General features: G+C 36.7%; 1 protein-coding gene and 1 long non-coding RNA gene across 4 annotated transcripts; both read left to right on the forward strand.

The window, feature by feature from the left end:
- Positions 1-10,374: 10,374 nt before the first annotated feature.
- Positions 10,375-11,403, forward strand: LOC148767817 (uncharacterized). 3 transcript variants are annotated; one of them, XR_016033591.1, is made up of 3 exons: positions 10,375-10,467; positions 10,991-11,068; positions 11,286-11,403. It is a non-coding gene; the product is annotated as an uncharacterized LOC148767817 (long non-coding RNA). The 3 variants fall into 3 exon arrangements; XR_016033592.1 differs by having other exon boundaries at positions 11,301-11,403; XR_016033590.1 differs by having other exon boundaries at positions 10,991-11,053.
- A 2,245-nt stretch (positions 11,404-13,648) lies between these two features.
- On the forward strand, positions 13,649-15,759 carry BIR6 (Pentatricopeptide repeat (PPR) superfamily protein). The gene has a single exon (XM_013000206.2). It carries the CDS (start codon positions 13,715-13,717, stop codon positions 15,584-15,586), a length of 1,872 nt encoding a protein of 623 aa, XP_012855660.2. The 5' UTR covers positions 13,649-13,714; the 3' UTR covers positions 15,587-15,759.
- The last annotated feature ends 96 nt before the right edge of the window (positions 15,760-15,855 follow it).

A 15,855-nucleotide genomic window follows, 5' to 3' on the forward strand; every position in this document is an offset into this window, starting at 1 on the left:
TAGATCACTGGCTTACGAGTTTGATGACCTTGAGATACCTGCGATCATAGAATATGTAAACTAAGCTGGGGGTTGATCCGGCGGATACCCTCTGACAGGGGCGGAACCAGGATTAGAAAGTAGGGGGGGCAGACTAAAATTTCGGGGTTCGGGGCAACGCCCTGAAAAAAAATTTAGGTTCGCAAAACATTGAAAAAATAGGTTTATACTGCGAAAAAAATTACGACACATATCTATAATATCATATATATCTATAAATTATATAAAATTATGGAGAATAAACAAAAAATTTAAGGTTAAGACACATATTTACAAAATCTTTGGGGGGGCCAAAAGTAATATTCAAAAAATATTAGGTCAAAGTAGCTAAAATTTTTTATTTATTTTTTCCTGGGGGGTCAACTGCCCCCCCTGGTACCGCCACTGCCCTCCGACGCTCAAGTCAGACGTGCGGATAGTAGAAATAGTCCAAAGAATACATGTTGTAGTATTGCTCAGATAACAGGACGTACCTTAAGGAATGATTTCAAACTTTTATTTATACCTCATTGATTGGGCTGAAGTTTAATTAGTTGAGATTGTCGGGCCAAATCTTATTTGAAGGTGATTGAGCCTCGATAATAGTGGTCTGGGCTCGCGGTCCAGTAGAAAAAGAAATTATAGGCCTATTGAGTTGGCCCAATTAGACATATCATTCACTTATATTTTGTAGCTCACGAGGTAAATCGAGACACTACAACATATATCTTTTAGCTAAGGCTGTAAAAACTGGGAATCGAATCAGAGGTTGTTAGACACTGCCTCATAGTTAATCGGCGGCAAGGTGATTAATCAGCGATAAATTGAAAATAAATCAATTTTTTTCTCATATTTTATGTTATGTGTTATATTATTTCTAAACACTCAAAACATATACGAAAGAAGATATATAAACATGGTTATATCACCATTATTTATGTTCCAGTCCACATAACGAAATGTTCAATAATATATAATATTAATAATAAGATGATAATGCAATAAAAATCCAAAATACACATAAAATGCTTTTGTCAAAATTATATTTGAAAATTGCTAGCATACATTATTAATAGGCTATTTAAATATAATAATTAACATAAACAAGATAAAGCATAAATTCAATTTTGATTAAAAGTCAATTTTTAATTTGTACTTTACAAAAAAGGAAAAAAAAAATAGATTTAAAAACCGATTTTTGGCACCTTAGTTTGACCGGCCTTCAAGGTTTGACCACATCAGTCCGCCTTTGGACAAAACGGTTAATGCTCGAGCTTGAACCCTAAAGCAAATACTCGAAGAGCTCGACTTCGAGCTCGACTCGTTTATACACCTACTAGCTGCACAACTTAGGCGATCGAGAAAACAATAAGTATGATAATGGCTTAGTGGGATTAATTACATTGAATAAATAATCACCACTAATTCATTATTAATAAACGTCTAATCCATGATCTAGTTAAATTTTAGAAAAGTTAAAATATATGGACTAAATCGTCCACTACTTTCAGTATTGGACCGCCCTCACATGGGAGACCGGTTAATCGAAAGCCTTAGCCGATTCTTCAAACACTGTTTTTCAGAATACAACATTTAAATATTTTTTTTCACGGTATATATACCAACATTGTTATGCCACTAATTTAACAAGGTGATAACAAAAAGGAATTATTAGTGATAAATAAGAAATTGTTTATTAAACAACAAATGATGCTCAAAGTGAAAACATATATCATCATAAGATATTAAATCATTTATCACCAAATAATGTCACAATAGAAATGTCACTGATAATATAGTGGCAAAAGCAACTATAAGATAAAACGACAAAATACAATTCAAAAATGGAAAAATTACATTTTTATCCCCCAAGTTTGCACCGATTTTACTTTTGGTCCCCATATTCACAGAAAAGCACATTTAGTCCTTCATCTGATCATGTCCCAATAATTTAACACGTTTATTCATGTTTGTCAATTTACCGTTAGTCCGTTAGTTGAGGTGCTGATGGGCACATGCTTTATTTCGTTAGTTGAGGTGGTGATGGGCACATGCTTTATTCCGTTAGTTGAGGTGGTGATGGGCACATGCTTTATTTCGTTAGTTTTAACGGGAAATTGACGAAAATTAATAAAATTGTCGATTTTTTTAAGGATAAGTGGACCAAATATATTTTTTGTAAATATGGGGGACCAAATGTAAAATCAGTGCAAATTTGAGGGACGTAAACTGTATTTTCTCCATTCAAAATCCAACAAAATACGGGTATGTATAAACGGGTCCGGATCCAAAACACCAGTACCCGAATCTTCAACTCTGATCTAAATTCTAAACCCTTAAGGGGTTGTCTAGGGTCCGAGAGGGGTTGTACTACTCGGACCCAAATGATTAGATCTGGTGCGTATAAAATAGTAAAATTGTAATCTCATCCATTGATTTTTTGTACGACCTAGTATGATCTAGTACGACACTAGCAAATTGAAGATTTAATGTACGAACCTCGTAAAAATACACCGTACCCCATCGTACACACATCGTACTTTATATAAATTACTCAATTACCCTTATAAATTCAAATCAATAAATTAAAATATATATTAAAAAAATATTATAGTAATCAATAATCATAATTAATTAACAAAAATAAAAACACCAGGGCATAGCGGATGCTCCTTCGTGTTAGCCCTAGAGGCCTTCGTTTGGAAAACGGCGATGAGAGGTTGTTAAGTGTTAAGTGTATATTTTTACACTTTATCGTACCTTTTTATTTGGGCTTTTGGTGTGTTTTAATGATAATTGGTGCTTAAAAAGTTGATTTATTGTATTTTAGGTACAAATTGAAGAATTGGAAAAGTATGGGGTCAAAACTGCAATTTTGGAGAAAATATGGGCCAAAAGTGAAAAAATCAAAATTCTGAAGATTTAAAGCTCGGACCCCCGTCCCAGTTTTAGTGCAATTCGTGGGACCCCCGTCCGAGACTCCGAAGTTGCGCAGAAAAGGGATTTTAATTGCACAAGGAAACTGCCTTCTTCCCCAAGTTCTTCACCCTATATAAGACCAAGTCAGACACACAATTAGGCATCATCTTTTTATCATCTATCTTTTATCTTTCATCTTTTCTACACGCAATCGAGGAGCAAGAGAACGAAGACGAAGACTTGACGAATCTTCATCCTAGTTTCCCTTTTCCTTTTCTTTTCTGATTTTTATGAATTTCCGTATTTTTATTATGCTTTTCGTTACGAACATGAGTAGCTAAGTTTTTATTCTAGGATTTTATTGGAACCCTATGTGGTGATTCGAACCTCGTATTCGACTTTTATGCAAGTTTAATTTTTCGATTATTTCTTCTATCTTGATCTTATTTAGTGCATGAGCGTAGCTAACTTATGTTGCTATTTGTTATTGTTAGAATTGATTGACAGATCGTTTTAATAATTAGAACAGGGATAGAAGAGCCTTCGAGTAGTTTTTCACCGAATGCGTGTGTTGATTGCATGTATTATCGTAGACATACAGATAATACCTTAGGTAGCCGTTTGCGAGACTTGATATTTAATGCTTTATTTATACTAGGTTTGCATAGACATATAGTGAATCTTTTATGAATAATAGGTTTATAGCGCAGCGACAGCTGGTTATGAATAATTTCGTGTCTTGGGTTAATAATCGGGAATCATAACTTGCATGATAGGAGATTAATCGGGTGAAGAATTATCGCATAGGGGGAAGATAAAATCCTAGATCCGTTTTATATTGATATTTTCTCGTGTTTAATTGCTTTCTTAATTAGTTTACTTTATTTAGTTAATTAAATTGACAACCCTGCGTAGGCTGGATAAAAATCATAATTGTTAGGATTTGGTACTTAGGATTAAATAATTTGCGTATTCCCTGTGGGATCGACATCCGACTCTCACGAGTCTACTTTACTACTTGTTTGCGATACGTACACTTGCGTGTTGGTATTTAGCACCCAACAAGTTTTTGGCGCCGTTGCCGGGGAATACGGCTAAATTATTTATTTATCCTAATATTAAATTTGAGCAATTTTTCTTACTTCAGCCATTTTATTTATTTTATTTAATTATTTTATTTTTATTTTTTTTAGGTACTTTTTATGCGAAGAGGACACGACACGAGCCTGCTACCTCTCGATCCCGAAATTGAGCGAACGTTTAGGCAAGCGAGGAGAAATCAAAGGTTAGCTCAAAACGCTCCCGCAACAATGGAAGAAGAGATTAACCGTGGGGAAGGTGACCAAAGGCGCCCACCGAATGCGGCAGGAGAAATCGTCAACGAGCAAAACCAACGCCAGCTAATTAATCCACCACCTCGTCAACGAGCACTGCATGAGTACACCGTTCCAACGCTTAATGGGTTTCAATCAAGTATCCAGCAGCCCCCCATTGAAGCCAACAATTTCGAGATTCGAGCGGGACTACTCACGATGCTCCAAAACAATGGGTTATTCAGCGGATTGGCTCATGAAGACCCACACCTCCACTTGGTCAACTTCCTCGAAACATGTGACTCGCACAAGATGAACGGAGTAGCACCCGAAGCACTGCAACTCCGCCTGTTCAAGCACTCCCTACAAGGAGCAGCCCGAGAATGGTTGCAAACTCGTGCACCGCACTCCATATCGTCGTGGGCCCAGCTAGCTCAACTTTTCATGAACACCTACAACTCCCCAACAAAAACTGAGAGAATCCGGCGAGAAATTCAAAACTTCATACAAGAAGTCGGTGAAGCGTTATTCGAGACGTGGGAGCGGTTCAAGCAGCTAGTAAGGAGGTGCCCAAATCACGGGCTTCAAGAGTGGCGCCAACTGCAAATATTTTACGATGGGCTGCAAGACAACTCAAGGACAGTGCTCGACTCTGCAGCTGGAGGTATGTTCATGAGTTTGACCTATGACGAAGCATACGAACTTTTGGAGCGAATCGCCAGAAATAAATACATGCGGGCATCGGATCGGTCAAACAGCGGAGCCGTTAAAACGGGTGGAATTTTGGAGTTAGACGGGGTCACTGCAATCACGGCCCAGTTAGAAAAACTATCGAAGCAAGTAGCGGCTTTGCAGACTCAGCAAGTCCACACAGTCCAAGTTCCCGACCAACGCATAGAAGAAACGGAGTCTCTGAATTATGTGCATGACACCAACCGTCAACAGAGGAACCCGTACTCCAACACGTACAACCCCGGATGGAAGGATCACCCTAACTTTGGGTGGGGAGGAAATCAGCAAGGACCAAGGCAAACACCACCTCAAGGTCAACCGCCTAATTATTCACGACCAGCGCCCGGCTTCCAAAATCCGCCTCAAGCTCAACCTCAAGGCGGAGATCTCGCAAACATCTTGGCGCAGTTCATGACAACCACCCAAGCCTCCATCCGAAACTTGGAAACACAGATGGGTCAACTTGCAACCCAACTAACAGCGAGGCCATCGGGAGCACTGCCATCAAACACGGAAGATCCTCGGAAGAACAACATCGAGCAGTGCAACGCTGTAAGTTTAAGGAACGGGAGACAATTGGAGGAGGCCCCACGAAAGGAGAAGCAAAACACAGTAATTGAGGAGCCGAATGTGATTTGGAAAAAGGAAGCAACTCGTAAAGAACCACCATCACCCACAGTGAACTCGCGAGTCCCTCAAGTCCCATATCCTCAAAAGCTTAAAAAAAAGAAGCTCGATGCCGAACACCAAGGATTCTTGGACAAGCTGAAGGAAATCCACATCAACATTCCGTTTATCGAAGCCATTCAAAAGATGCCAAAGTGGGTGAAATTCCTCAAGGAGCTCGTGACAAAGAGGAATAAATTGCAAGGGAACGAGATCATCCAACTCACGGAGCAATGCAGTGAAATTCTTGTACGGCCTCTTCCACAAAAACTTGGCGATCCAGGTAAGTTCACTATCCCTTGCACTATTGGAGGTAGAAATTTTAGGTCACTCATTGATTTAGGTGCTAGCATTAATCTTATGCCTTATTCCATTTACAAAAATCTTGGGTTAGGTGAGATTGAACCAACGGCTATAACTCTTCAATTAGCCGATAGGTCTTTAGTTTACCCAAAAGGTATTTTAGAGAATGTGCTAGTAAAAGTGAACAAATTTATCTTCCGTGTTGATTTCGTTATACTTGATATAGATGAAGATAGGGAAATACCTCTAATTTTAGGAAGACCGTTTTTAGCCACATCGAAAACTCTAATTGATTGTGCTAGTGGTGATCTTTCAATGACAGTGCATGATCAAACGGTTAAATTTAACGTTTTTAGCGCTAATAAAAATCCATGTGATGACAATGATTGTTATGCTATTGATCTTGTGGATTTTACAAATCATGAAGATTTTGACGTTTTGATCTTAGACCATGGGAAAGGATCTTTGAGTGCAGGAGATGGTGGCGGAAAAGATAGTCGGACGGAGCAAGTTTATTGTGCGAGCTCAATTTCAACTCCGCCGAGAGACAGTCAAAAGAGTTGGGGTGATAACAATGATGAACGTGCAAGGTGGATGTGGCCACCTAAAGAACCAAACGAGCATTATTGGGGAGAGGAATTCAATCGCCAAGTGACTTCGGTCACGTTAGCTTGAACAAAGAAGCAGACAAAGTCCGGCTGAAGACTTTAAACTTAGCGCTTCTCGGGAGGCAACCCGAGCTTTATTGTTTTTCGTAGTTTTCTTTAATTTTTCGTTTCGTTTTATAAATCATAAGCATGCATTCTAATTTATTTATTTGAATTTTAACTTTTCAGGGTCGAAAACATGATCGGGGAATCCAGACGACCGTCCGCAAAAAAAAAAAAAAAAAAAAAAAAAAAAAAAAAAAATTTGCAGCACTGCATTTGAGACGGCCGTCCCAAAATATGCCTATTTTGTGGGACGGCCGTCCCACAACCAGGAAGAAAAAAAAAAATTCGGACGGCCGTCCGAAAATCAGCACAAAAACCGGGACGGCCGTCCGACGATTTTTAGGGCGTTTTAACTTTCAAAAATTAGATTCTTTTCCCCATTATTTCCTAAACCTTCCTCTTTCCTTCTATCAAACTCCCACACACAAATCGAGGCTAGAGAATCGAACCAAATTCTCCAAAATCTACTCTTTCAAGGCATGCCCACAAGGTGTTCGACAATTTGCTCCAACCAAATTTTGAGTTCGATTGTCAACCAATTCGCACCGAATTTATTCCAACCTCTCTCCCAACTACGTCATCCAATAAACGAGGCCACACGAGCTAAGCATCATCTTCCAAAGGGAAGGGAAAGGGAAAGAAAAGTGTCACCGTACCCGAGCTTTCCAATGAGGACGAGCGTGAGAGAGCGAGGGAGGAGCACCCCGATCACACCGACTCCGAATAAATCAGGTGTTTTCTATCCTTAAAACTTTGTGCTAATTTCGTTGAGGGCAACGAAAATTTTAAGTTTGGGGGTGAAAAACATGTTTTTGTGCTTATTTGTTTTAGTTTGCATGCATTAGGTTTTATTCGTTTTTATTGTTTTTCTCGTTTCTCCGGAATATAAAAAAAAAAAAAATAATAAAATAAAATCGAAAAATTAAACTTGCATAAAATTTCGTTGAGGGCAACGAAAATTTTAAGTTTGGGGGTGAAAAACATGTTTTTGTGCTTATTTGTTTTAGTTTGCATGCATTAGGTTTTATTCGTTTTTATTGTTTTTCTCGTTTCTCCGGAATAAAAAAAAAAAAAAAAAAAAAAAAAATTGCTTGAGTCGAATGCATCTATGATTTATGATGATGGGAGATGATCAATGTTTGATGATGAGATTGCTTGTTTTGTGTGATAAAGATTTGATGTTTGTTTAGCTTTCGATTCAACGGGACTTAGAAGCGAATTATTGCTAGGAATCACATTTTGTGCATTGCTTTTGTTGAATGTTTTGTATTTTAAATTTGGAATTAATTTGTGCTAGATCATGCTATGTTCGGTTTTAAGACTCACCTTAGGAAATTTATGATACGAAGTATTGAGTAGTAAGTGATTTGGGATATGATTTGGGCCTTCTTTGACCGTTTGAGCCTTTCAAGCCGACCTTTTTATCGAAATTCCGTAGAACCTTGATTTGAGCCCCGGAGAAAAGGTGTTCTTTCTTTTAGCCATGTGTATAAGGTAGAAAAGTGGAGACTCTTGAAAAAAAATTACCCCTTGGAGTTCGGTCGAAATTTTTTATAAGGTCCTTCTTCTTCGAAAAAAAAAAAAAAAAAAAAAAAAAAAAAAAAAAGAAATAAAGAAATAAAAAGAAGACAAATATCTATGCTTCTATATATATATAAAAAAAAAAAAAAAAAAAAAAAAAAAGAAAGAGAAAAAGAGAAGAAGAAGAGACTAGAAGGGAGAAATAAGGACTAGTTGTTGAATTATTTTTGAAAACTCGATCCATTGCCTCAAAAGCAATGGATCGAGTTTTCAAAAATAATTCAACAACTAGTCCTTATTTCTCCCTTCTAGTCTCTTCTTCTTCTCTTTTTCTCTTTCTTTTTTTTTTTTATATTCCGGAGAAACGAGAAAAACAATAAAAACGAATAAAACCTAATGCATGCAAACTAAAACAAATAAGCAAAAGTGGAGACTTTTGAACTTTTGAGAATCGAGTTTATTAAAGTCCGTAGAGGTGAATTCATTGTTTCAAACGCCTATCTTTCAAATTTTGGCGTAATCACCTAAATTCAAGAAGAATAGCCACACATACCCATATTTCCTACCTCGAACCAAAGAGCCTAACAATTGAAAGCCACAAAGCCCCAATGATCCCAATAGCTTAATGTTCGATATTAGTATAGTAGAATAATTTGGTGAGTATTTGGAGTCAAGCATATGCATGTAAGTATAAATTCTTTCTATCTTTAATTTGCAAATATTGGATGCTTGAAGCAATTGTATGAATTGTGGTTTTTGGTAATGGTGAGTGACTAAGTGTTGTTGAATTTTGAGCTTGTGAATGCCTAAGAATTGTCATTATAATTACAAGTTCTGAAAACGTGAAGTTGATCATTGATCTATGTGATGAGATGTAATAGTTGAGTTATTTGCTTGAGGACAAGCAAAAGTTCAAGTTTGGGGGTGTGTTAAGTGTATATTTTTACACTTTATCGTACCTTTTTATTTGGGCTTTTGGTGTGTTTTAATGATAATTGGTGCTTAAAAAGTTGATTTATTGTATTTTAGGTACAAATTGAAGAATTGGAAAAGTATGGGGTCAAAACTGCAATTTTGGAGAAAATATGGGCCAAAAGTGAAAAAATCAAAATTCTGAAGATTTAAAGCTCGGACCCCCGTCCCAGTTTTAGTGCAATTCGTGGGACCCCCGTCCGAGACTCCGAAGTTGCGCAGAAAAGGGATTTTAATTGCACAAGGAAACTGCCTTCTTCCCCAAGTTCTTCACCCTATATAAGACCAAGTCAGACACACAATTAGGCATCATCTTTTTATCATCTATCTTTTATCTTTCATCTTTTCTACACGCAATCGAGGAGCAAGAGAACGAAGACGAAGACTTGACGAATCTTCATCCTAGTTTCCCTTTTCCTTTTCTTTTCTGATTTTTATGAATTTCCGTATTTTTATTATGCTTTTCGTTACGAACATGAGTAGCTAAGTTTTTATTCTAGGATTTTATTGGAACCCTATGTGGTGATTCGAACCTCGTATTCGACTTTTATGCAAGTTTAATTTTTCGATTATTTCTTCTATCTTGATCTTATTTAGTGCATGAGCGTAGCTAACTTATGTTGCTATTTGTTATTGTTAGAATTGATTGACAGATCGTTTTAATAATTAGAACAGGGATAGAAGAGCCTTCGAGTAGTTTTTCACCGAATGCGTGTGTTGATTGCATGTATTATCGTAGACATACAGATAATACCTTAGGTAGCCGTTTGCGAGACTTGATATTTAATGCTTTATTTATACTAGGTTTGCATAGACATATAGTGAATCTTTTATGAATAATAGGTTTATAGCGCAGCGACAGCTGGTTATGAATAATTTCGTGTCTTGGGTTAATAATCGGGAATCATAACTTGCATGATAGGAGATTAATCGGGTGAAGAATTATCGCATAGGGGGAAGATAAAATCCTAGATCCGTTTTATATTGATATTTTTCTCGTGTTTAATTGTTTTCTTAATTAGTTTACTTTATTTAGTTAATTAAATTGACAACCCTGCGTAGGCTGGATAAAAATCATAATTGTTAGGATTTGGTACTTAGGATTAAATAATTTGCGTATTCCCTGTGGGATCGACATCCGACTCTCACGAGTCTACTTTACTACTTGTTTGCGATACGTACACTTGCGTGTTGGTATTTAGCACCCAACATTAAGCAACGCAATCGGACGGATTGCTACAAATCCCTACTCTCGCAGTAACTTCTATTTCTCCGACATAGTGATTCTTGGATGGGAGCACTGGCTCAAGGTATTATCTTGTTATAGAGTTTTGATTTAATATCGTGAGTTTGATAAAATTTATGTTTGATTGTGAATTTGTGATTAGTCTCATACCGTTGATTTTTTTGCTCTGGCTTTGTATCCATGTAATTATTTGCTGGTACTTTTATATATATGATTTCTTTAACCTTGTTATGTTTCAGGTTGACAGCCTAAGAAATTAATTAATCTGTTAATTCAAGCATTTGAAGAATAGAAAAAATAATAAGTTGAAGAAAATAATAATCTATCCCCACTAAAGAAATAGATCACCTTCATATGATGACCTCTTTCATGGAAGATCCATTTGCTATGTTCGGTAACAAATTGCTCATTGCCCGATTTTTCATGTATGTGCACACATTTAATATTAGTCTGAGCTACTAAAAGCATATTATCATTTCCTTGTAAATGAAAAAACAAACAGGAAACAACAATTTAGTTTAATAAATGGAATGTGTGTTAAATGACATTTAATGGGATGTGTCGTATATATCCACTCACTTATTCAGGCTTCCAATTTTCTGCACTCCTGATCTGAACAACCTTGTGAAGAAAAACAAACAAGCACTATGGTAAGAAATGATTTGGTGAGTTTCAATCTATATGCAACTAATTAATTATTTCTCTCTTATTTCATATGCATGCACTTATATGTTGAAACAACACTTTCACTCTTGTAAGAAAGTAAATTTATAGAATTTTTAGTTCATTTTGTCTTTTATGGTCCTTTCTTTGTTTCGTTTTAATTTCCTTTTGAATTGATTTATATTTATTTTTAATTTATTTGTCATGAAACTATGAAAGAGGATTAATTTACAGATGAAGAATTGAAGGGATTCTGGCGAGCATGGTAGCAACTCCCTCAGTCGCCTGCCGGCCCGAGTCCAAAGATCATATAGAAGATCAGTATGCAGTGCCAACATCTCACACGATTTCAGTTTTAAGCATCCCGTGAATTCTTCAAAGCAAGTTACAGAATGGTTCCATTTGATGATTGTAAATTGCAAGGCATAATGGGGAAATCGTGTTTGAAAAATGGAACATAATGGAGATTTGAGGGGTTTCTTAATCGCCAATTTTTGCTGCCTTTTTCTTGAGTTTGATAAATTCATTTTCTAGTGTGGATGCTGCACATTTTGTTGTGTATGAATCATTTTATTGGTTGGTATTTTGAAATTTCGAAATGTATTGGTGTCGACATGGCCTTCTTCCTTGAGATAGAAATTACTTTTCTTGTTATCTTGTTATACATAAATGGTAGATTGTGAGGCAGAAACACTCTAGGAAGAGATTTGTTTTGGTTTATTCGAGTCTTGTAAATACTGTTTCTTGAGGCTTCCTAAAGTTCAAGAACAACATAAAAATCATTAACATGTAGATTCTCTACTGATAAAGAGAAGGATGTCGAAATGGTTTTGTTTTTGACTTATGTACATTTTGGATTTAAATAATGAATGGAACCCTCATAATAAACTCCATGTACATTTGTTTACATTTATATTGCTTGCATTTTGCAATATAATATATGTCGAAATGGTTTAGTTCCTGACTTATGTACATTTGGATCTAAATAAATAATGGAACTCTCTAATAAAATCCATGGGATTTGTTACATTTATTTTGTTTGCAATATAATATATGACGTCTACCTCGTTTCTTGTTTAATAATTTGCACGGTGCATTTAGAAAGATACAAAATTTCGGTGAATATTCCTTAGATTGTTAGTTTATTGAAATCCCTTTGTAGCTTCAGTTCAAAGGAAAACGCTATTTTAATTAATATGTCCGAGATTTTTTTCAATCTTTACACATTGAACAAATTTTAGAAAAGGGACGTCATTATGCAAGAACAATGGATTACTATCACGAAATACAAGCACATAAATTCTATCATCTTCATTTCCAATCCCCAGATATGTATTGAGTGTGTATAAACTTTTAAAGAGGCAACAAATAACTTTGGGGATGAAGAATTACACAGTAAAAAAATCACACTTCATACTGATGTGTTTACAATATTTCCAACCACCTGGTTTACAAGCTGAGGATCTAATCTCGTTCATCAACAAGATTACACATATCCCTTATGAACAAAACCATGTGTATCAAGTTTAGACAAAGCGCCCAATACTAGTCCGAAATAACATACTTATGGCGTGTATAACTCTATTTGGTATAAATAATTGCTGGAAATCACAATCGGTTTCCTCTCCCGGCAGCACAGCTTTCCCGATCGAGAACACTAGCAACGGAACTGACCTTGAGTATTGTAGTAATAATCTGTCTCTCGTTTTACCTCTTGGAGTACAGCTGGCCCTCCTCTACTATCTTGCACACCTATTTAACCAAGAATTTGTTTACTCTTTAGTTTCTTTACAAAACGAATAGTCACAAGTTGACGGAGAAGCCACAGTCAATTCGGACAACTAGCATGAAGGTGTTCAAAACAATTCCAATACCGTTAAAAATTATCATAATCATATCCCACAAATTTATAATGTGCTTTTTGTATTGATCTAAACCATAATGTGCTTCATATTAAAATTGGATTGTAAATCGAAATAATATGTATTCCATATTAGTTATATCATTTTTATATATTGAAAAACATATAAAAATTACATATTGGAAAATAAAATTACCATTATAACATATTTTTTTGTACCGATAACAATTATATATGGATTTGTCCAATTCATGAATTAGAAAACACACAAAAATCAAAACCCTACCCCTTAACTTTCTTGTTTTCCTTTATTCGTAGAGAAGAGAAGAAATACTATACCTCGACTATATCCCTGCAGGAAAAGAACGATTGATGAAGATGATTTTTATTTTTACTGATGATGATGGCGACGATTTGTTTTTTTTTTTCTCTTTTTTCAGACGATGAATAGACAAAGAAAAAATAAAGCATTGAAAAGATTAGCGTTTAATGAGAATAATTAGATCGTGATAATTAGATTGTATGTAACAAGCTTTTAAATTATTGATTTTTTAATTATATTTTTTATTTTAATTAAAAAGGGTTTTTATGTAATTTCAACCGCAATTCAGGGTTCGTACTTTTTTATTGGGTACGTACTAATTCTACGTGGCGCATTCTTATTGGTTAATTACAGTCCGAGAAGTACAACCCCTCTCGGACCCTAGACAACCCCAACCCTTAAACCCTTGCCAAAAACCCCAACCCCCAAACCCCCAAAAAGCTTCAGATAATCCACAGAGCAGCCATGAATAAATTCAAGAGAATCCTGACTCACTGCCGACTCGCTAACTCACTTTCCTCCAGAAATTACTCTGTTCGCGGCGACAAGGTGACTCATTTACCTCGTATCTCCATTTTTCCTTCGTCTAAAATCCATTCTTCAATCAATTTCACAAACTCCCACAATCAAAGATTCTTCTTTTCATCAAAACCCGAATCGTTTATCGAGATTTTTTCGTCAAATGATTGGTCCAAGAAATTGGATAAAGAGCTCGAAGATTCAGATTTAGCCCTAACCCATGAAAATGTCATGTATGTATTGAAGAAACTGGGCAAAGAACCGAATAAAGCTTCCAGATTCTTGAAATGGGCTGTCGAAAAGAACGGGTTCGAGCCCAATTCTTCGATATACAGCTCTATTTTAAGAATTTACGCGAATAAGGATTTCTTGAAGGAGTTTTGGGTGACAATCAAGGAAATGAAAGACAAGGGTTATTTCATCGACGAGGAAACGTACAAAACTATTTTCTCGACTTTCCGTGGTTTGAAAATGGAAAACGAGGCCACCGCATTGCGCCATTTCTACGAGAGGTTGATTAAAGAAAACACCGTCGACGATAAAGTGAAACAAGTGGTCGACGTGGTTAAAAGCGACGAATGGGGAGAAAATGTCGAGAGTCAATTGTCGAATATGGAAATCACGATGTCGGATAATTTCGCGTTGAGGGTTTTCAAAGAGCTTCGAGGAAAAGGGTACCCTGCAAAAGCTTTCGAATTTTTCAAGTGGGTCGAGCGAAGTTTGAATTTCAAGCACAACGGTGTTACGTACAACGGCATTCTTAGGGTTCTTTGTTGGGAAGATTCCATTTCGGAGTTCTGGTTCGTGATGGATGAAATGAAGGGAGCCGGTTTCGAACTGGATATCGACACGTATATAAAAGTGTCAAGGCAGCTTCAGAAGAATAAAATGTTGGGCGATGCGGTGAAATTATACGAGCACATGATGGATAGCTCGTTCAAGCCCTCGTTCACCGAATGCAATTCCCTTTTACGGACAATCGCGACTTACACCACACCGGATCTTGATTTGGTTTTTAGGGTTGTGAACAAATACGAGGCGGTTGGATATTCCTTCTCGAAGAATATATACGACGGAATTCATAGGTCTTTGACTAGTCTCGGAAAATTCGACGAAGCGGAGAAAATCGTAGAAGCCATGACAAAAGCCGGATTCGAACCCGATAACATAACCTACAGCCAATTGGTATTCGGGCTTTGTAAATCGAGGATGTTCGAAGAAGCAACTAAAGTACTAGATGTAATGGAGGAACAAGGTTGTGTACCCGATATTAAGACGTGGACGATTCTAATAAAGGGTCATTGTGCAGCCGATCAAATCGATAAGGCGCTGCTCTGCTTTGCAAAGATGATGGAAAAGGGTTTCGATGCAGATGCGGATCTTTTGGATGTTTTGATAAACGGGTTTTTGAGCCAATCGAGGATTTTAGGGGCCCACACGGTGCTGGTTGAATTAGTGGCGAAAGCTCGATTGAGGCCTTGGCAATCGACGTACAAGAATTTGATCCAGAAGCTTCTAAATGAGAGGAAACTCGAGCAAGCTATGGAGCTTCTTCGTTTGATGAAAAGACATAATTACCCTCCTTTTCCGGAGCCTTTTGTGAGGTATATTTCGAAATTTGGATCGGTGGAAGAGGCTAAGGAGTTCTTGATGGCTTTGAGTGTGAAGGAATATCCGACTGTTTCGGCTTATCAACATGTGTTTAAGTCGTTCTTTGACGAGAGTCGACACTCCGAGGCTAAAGATTTGCTGTTTAAGTGCCCGCATCATATTCGTAAGCACCCTGCAATTAGTGCTCTGTTTGGTTCAGCCGATTAATGACAGTCGACAGATGTTTTATGTTAGCTTGAATGCAAAGGAGAAGAAAGAAATTTAATAAGAGTTGTGGTTTGTGATGTGTGCGATTTCAAACGTTACATCGTATTTGATTATGTATTTGTAATTTGCATGTACACCTTTTGTGGTTTCTGCAAAGAAATTTTGATCCCTTTCGTGACTTTTTTGTTGCTGAGTTCGATCAGTTCTTACACCAAATAATTTTGTTGACGAGTTTGTTATCGATCGATCGATCCTTCATACGAATGTTA

This window comes from Erythranthe guttata, chromosome 9 (assembly GCF_056151865.1).
Source record: "Erythranthe guttata isolate IM_541 chromosome 9, IM_541, whole genome shotgun sequence".
In the NCBI taxonomy this organism is placed as follows: domain Eukaryota; kingdom Viridiplantae; phylum Streptophyta; class Magnoliopsida; order Lamiales; family Phrymaceae; genus Erythranthe; species Erythranthe guttata.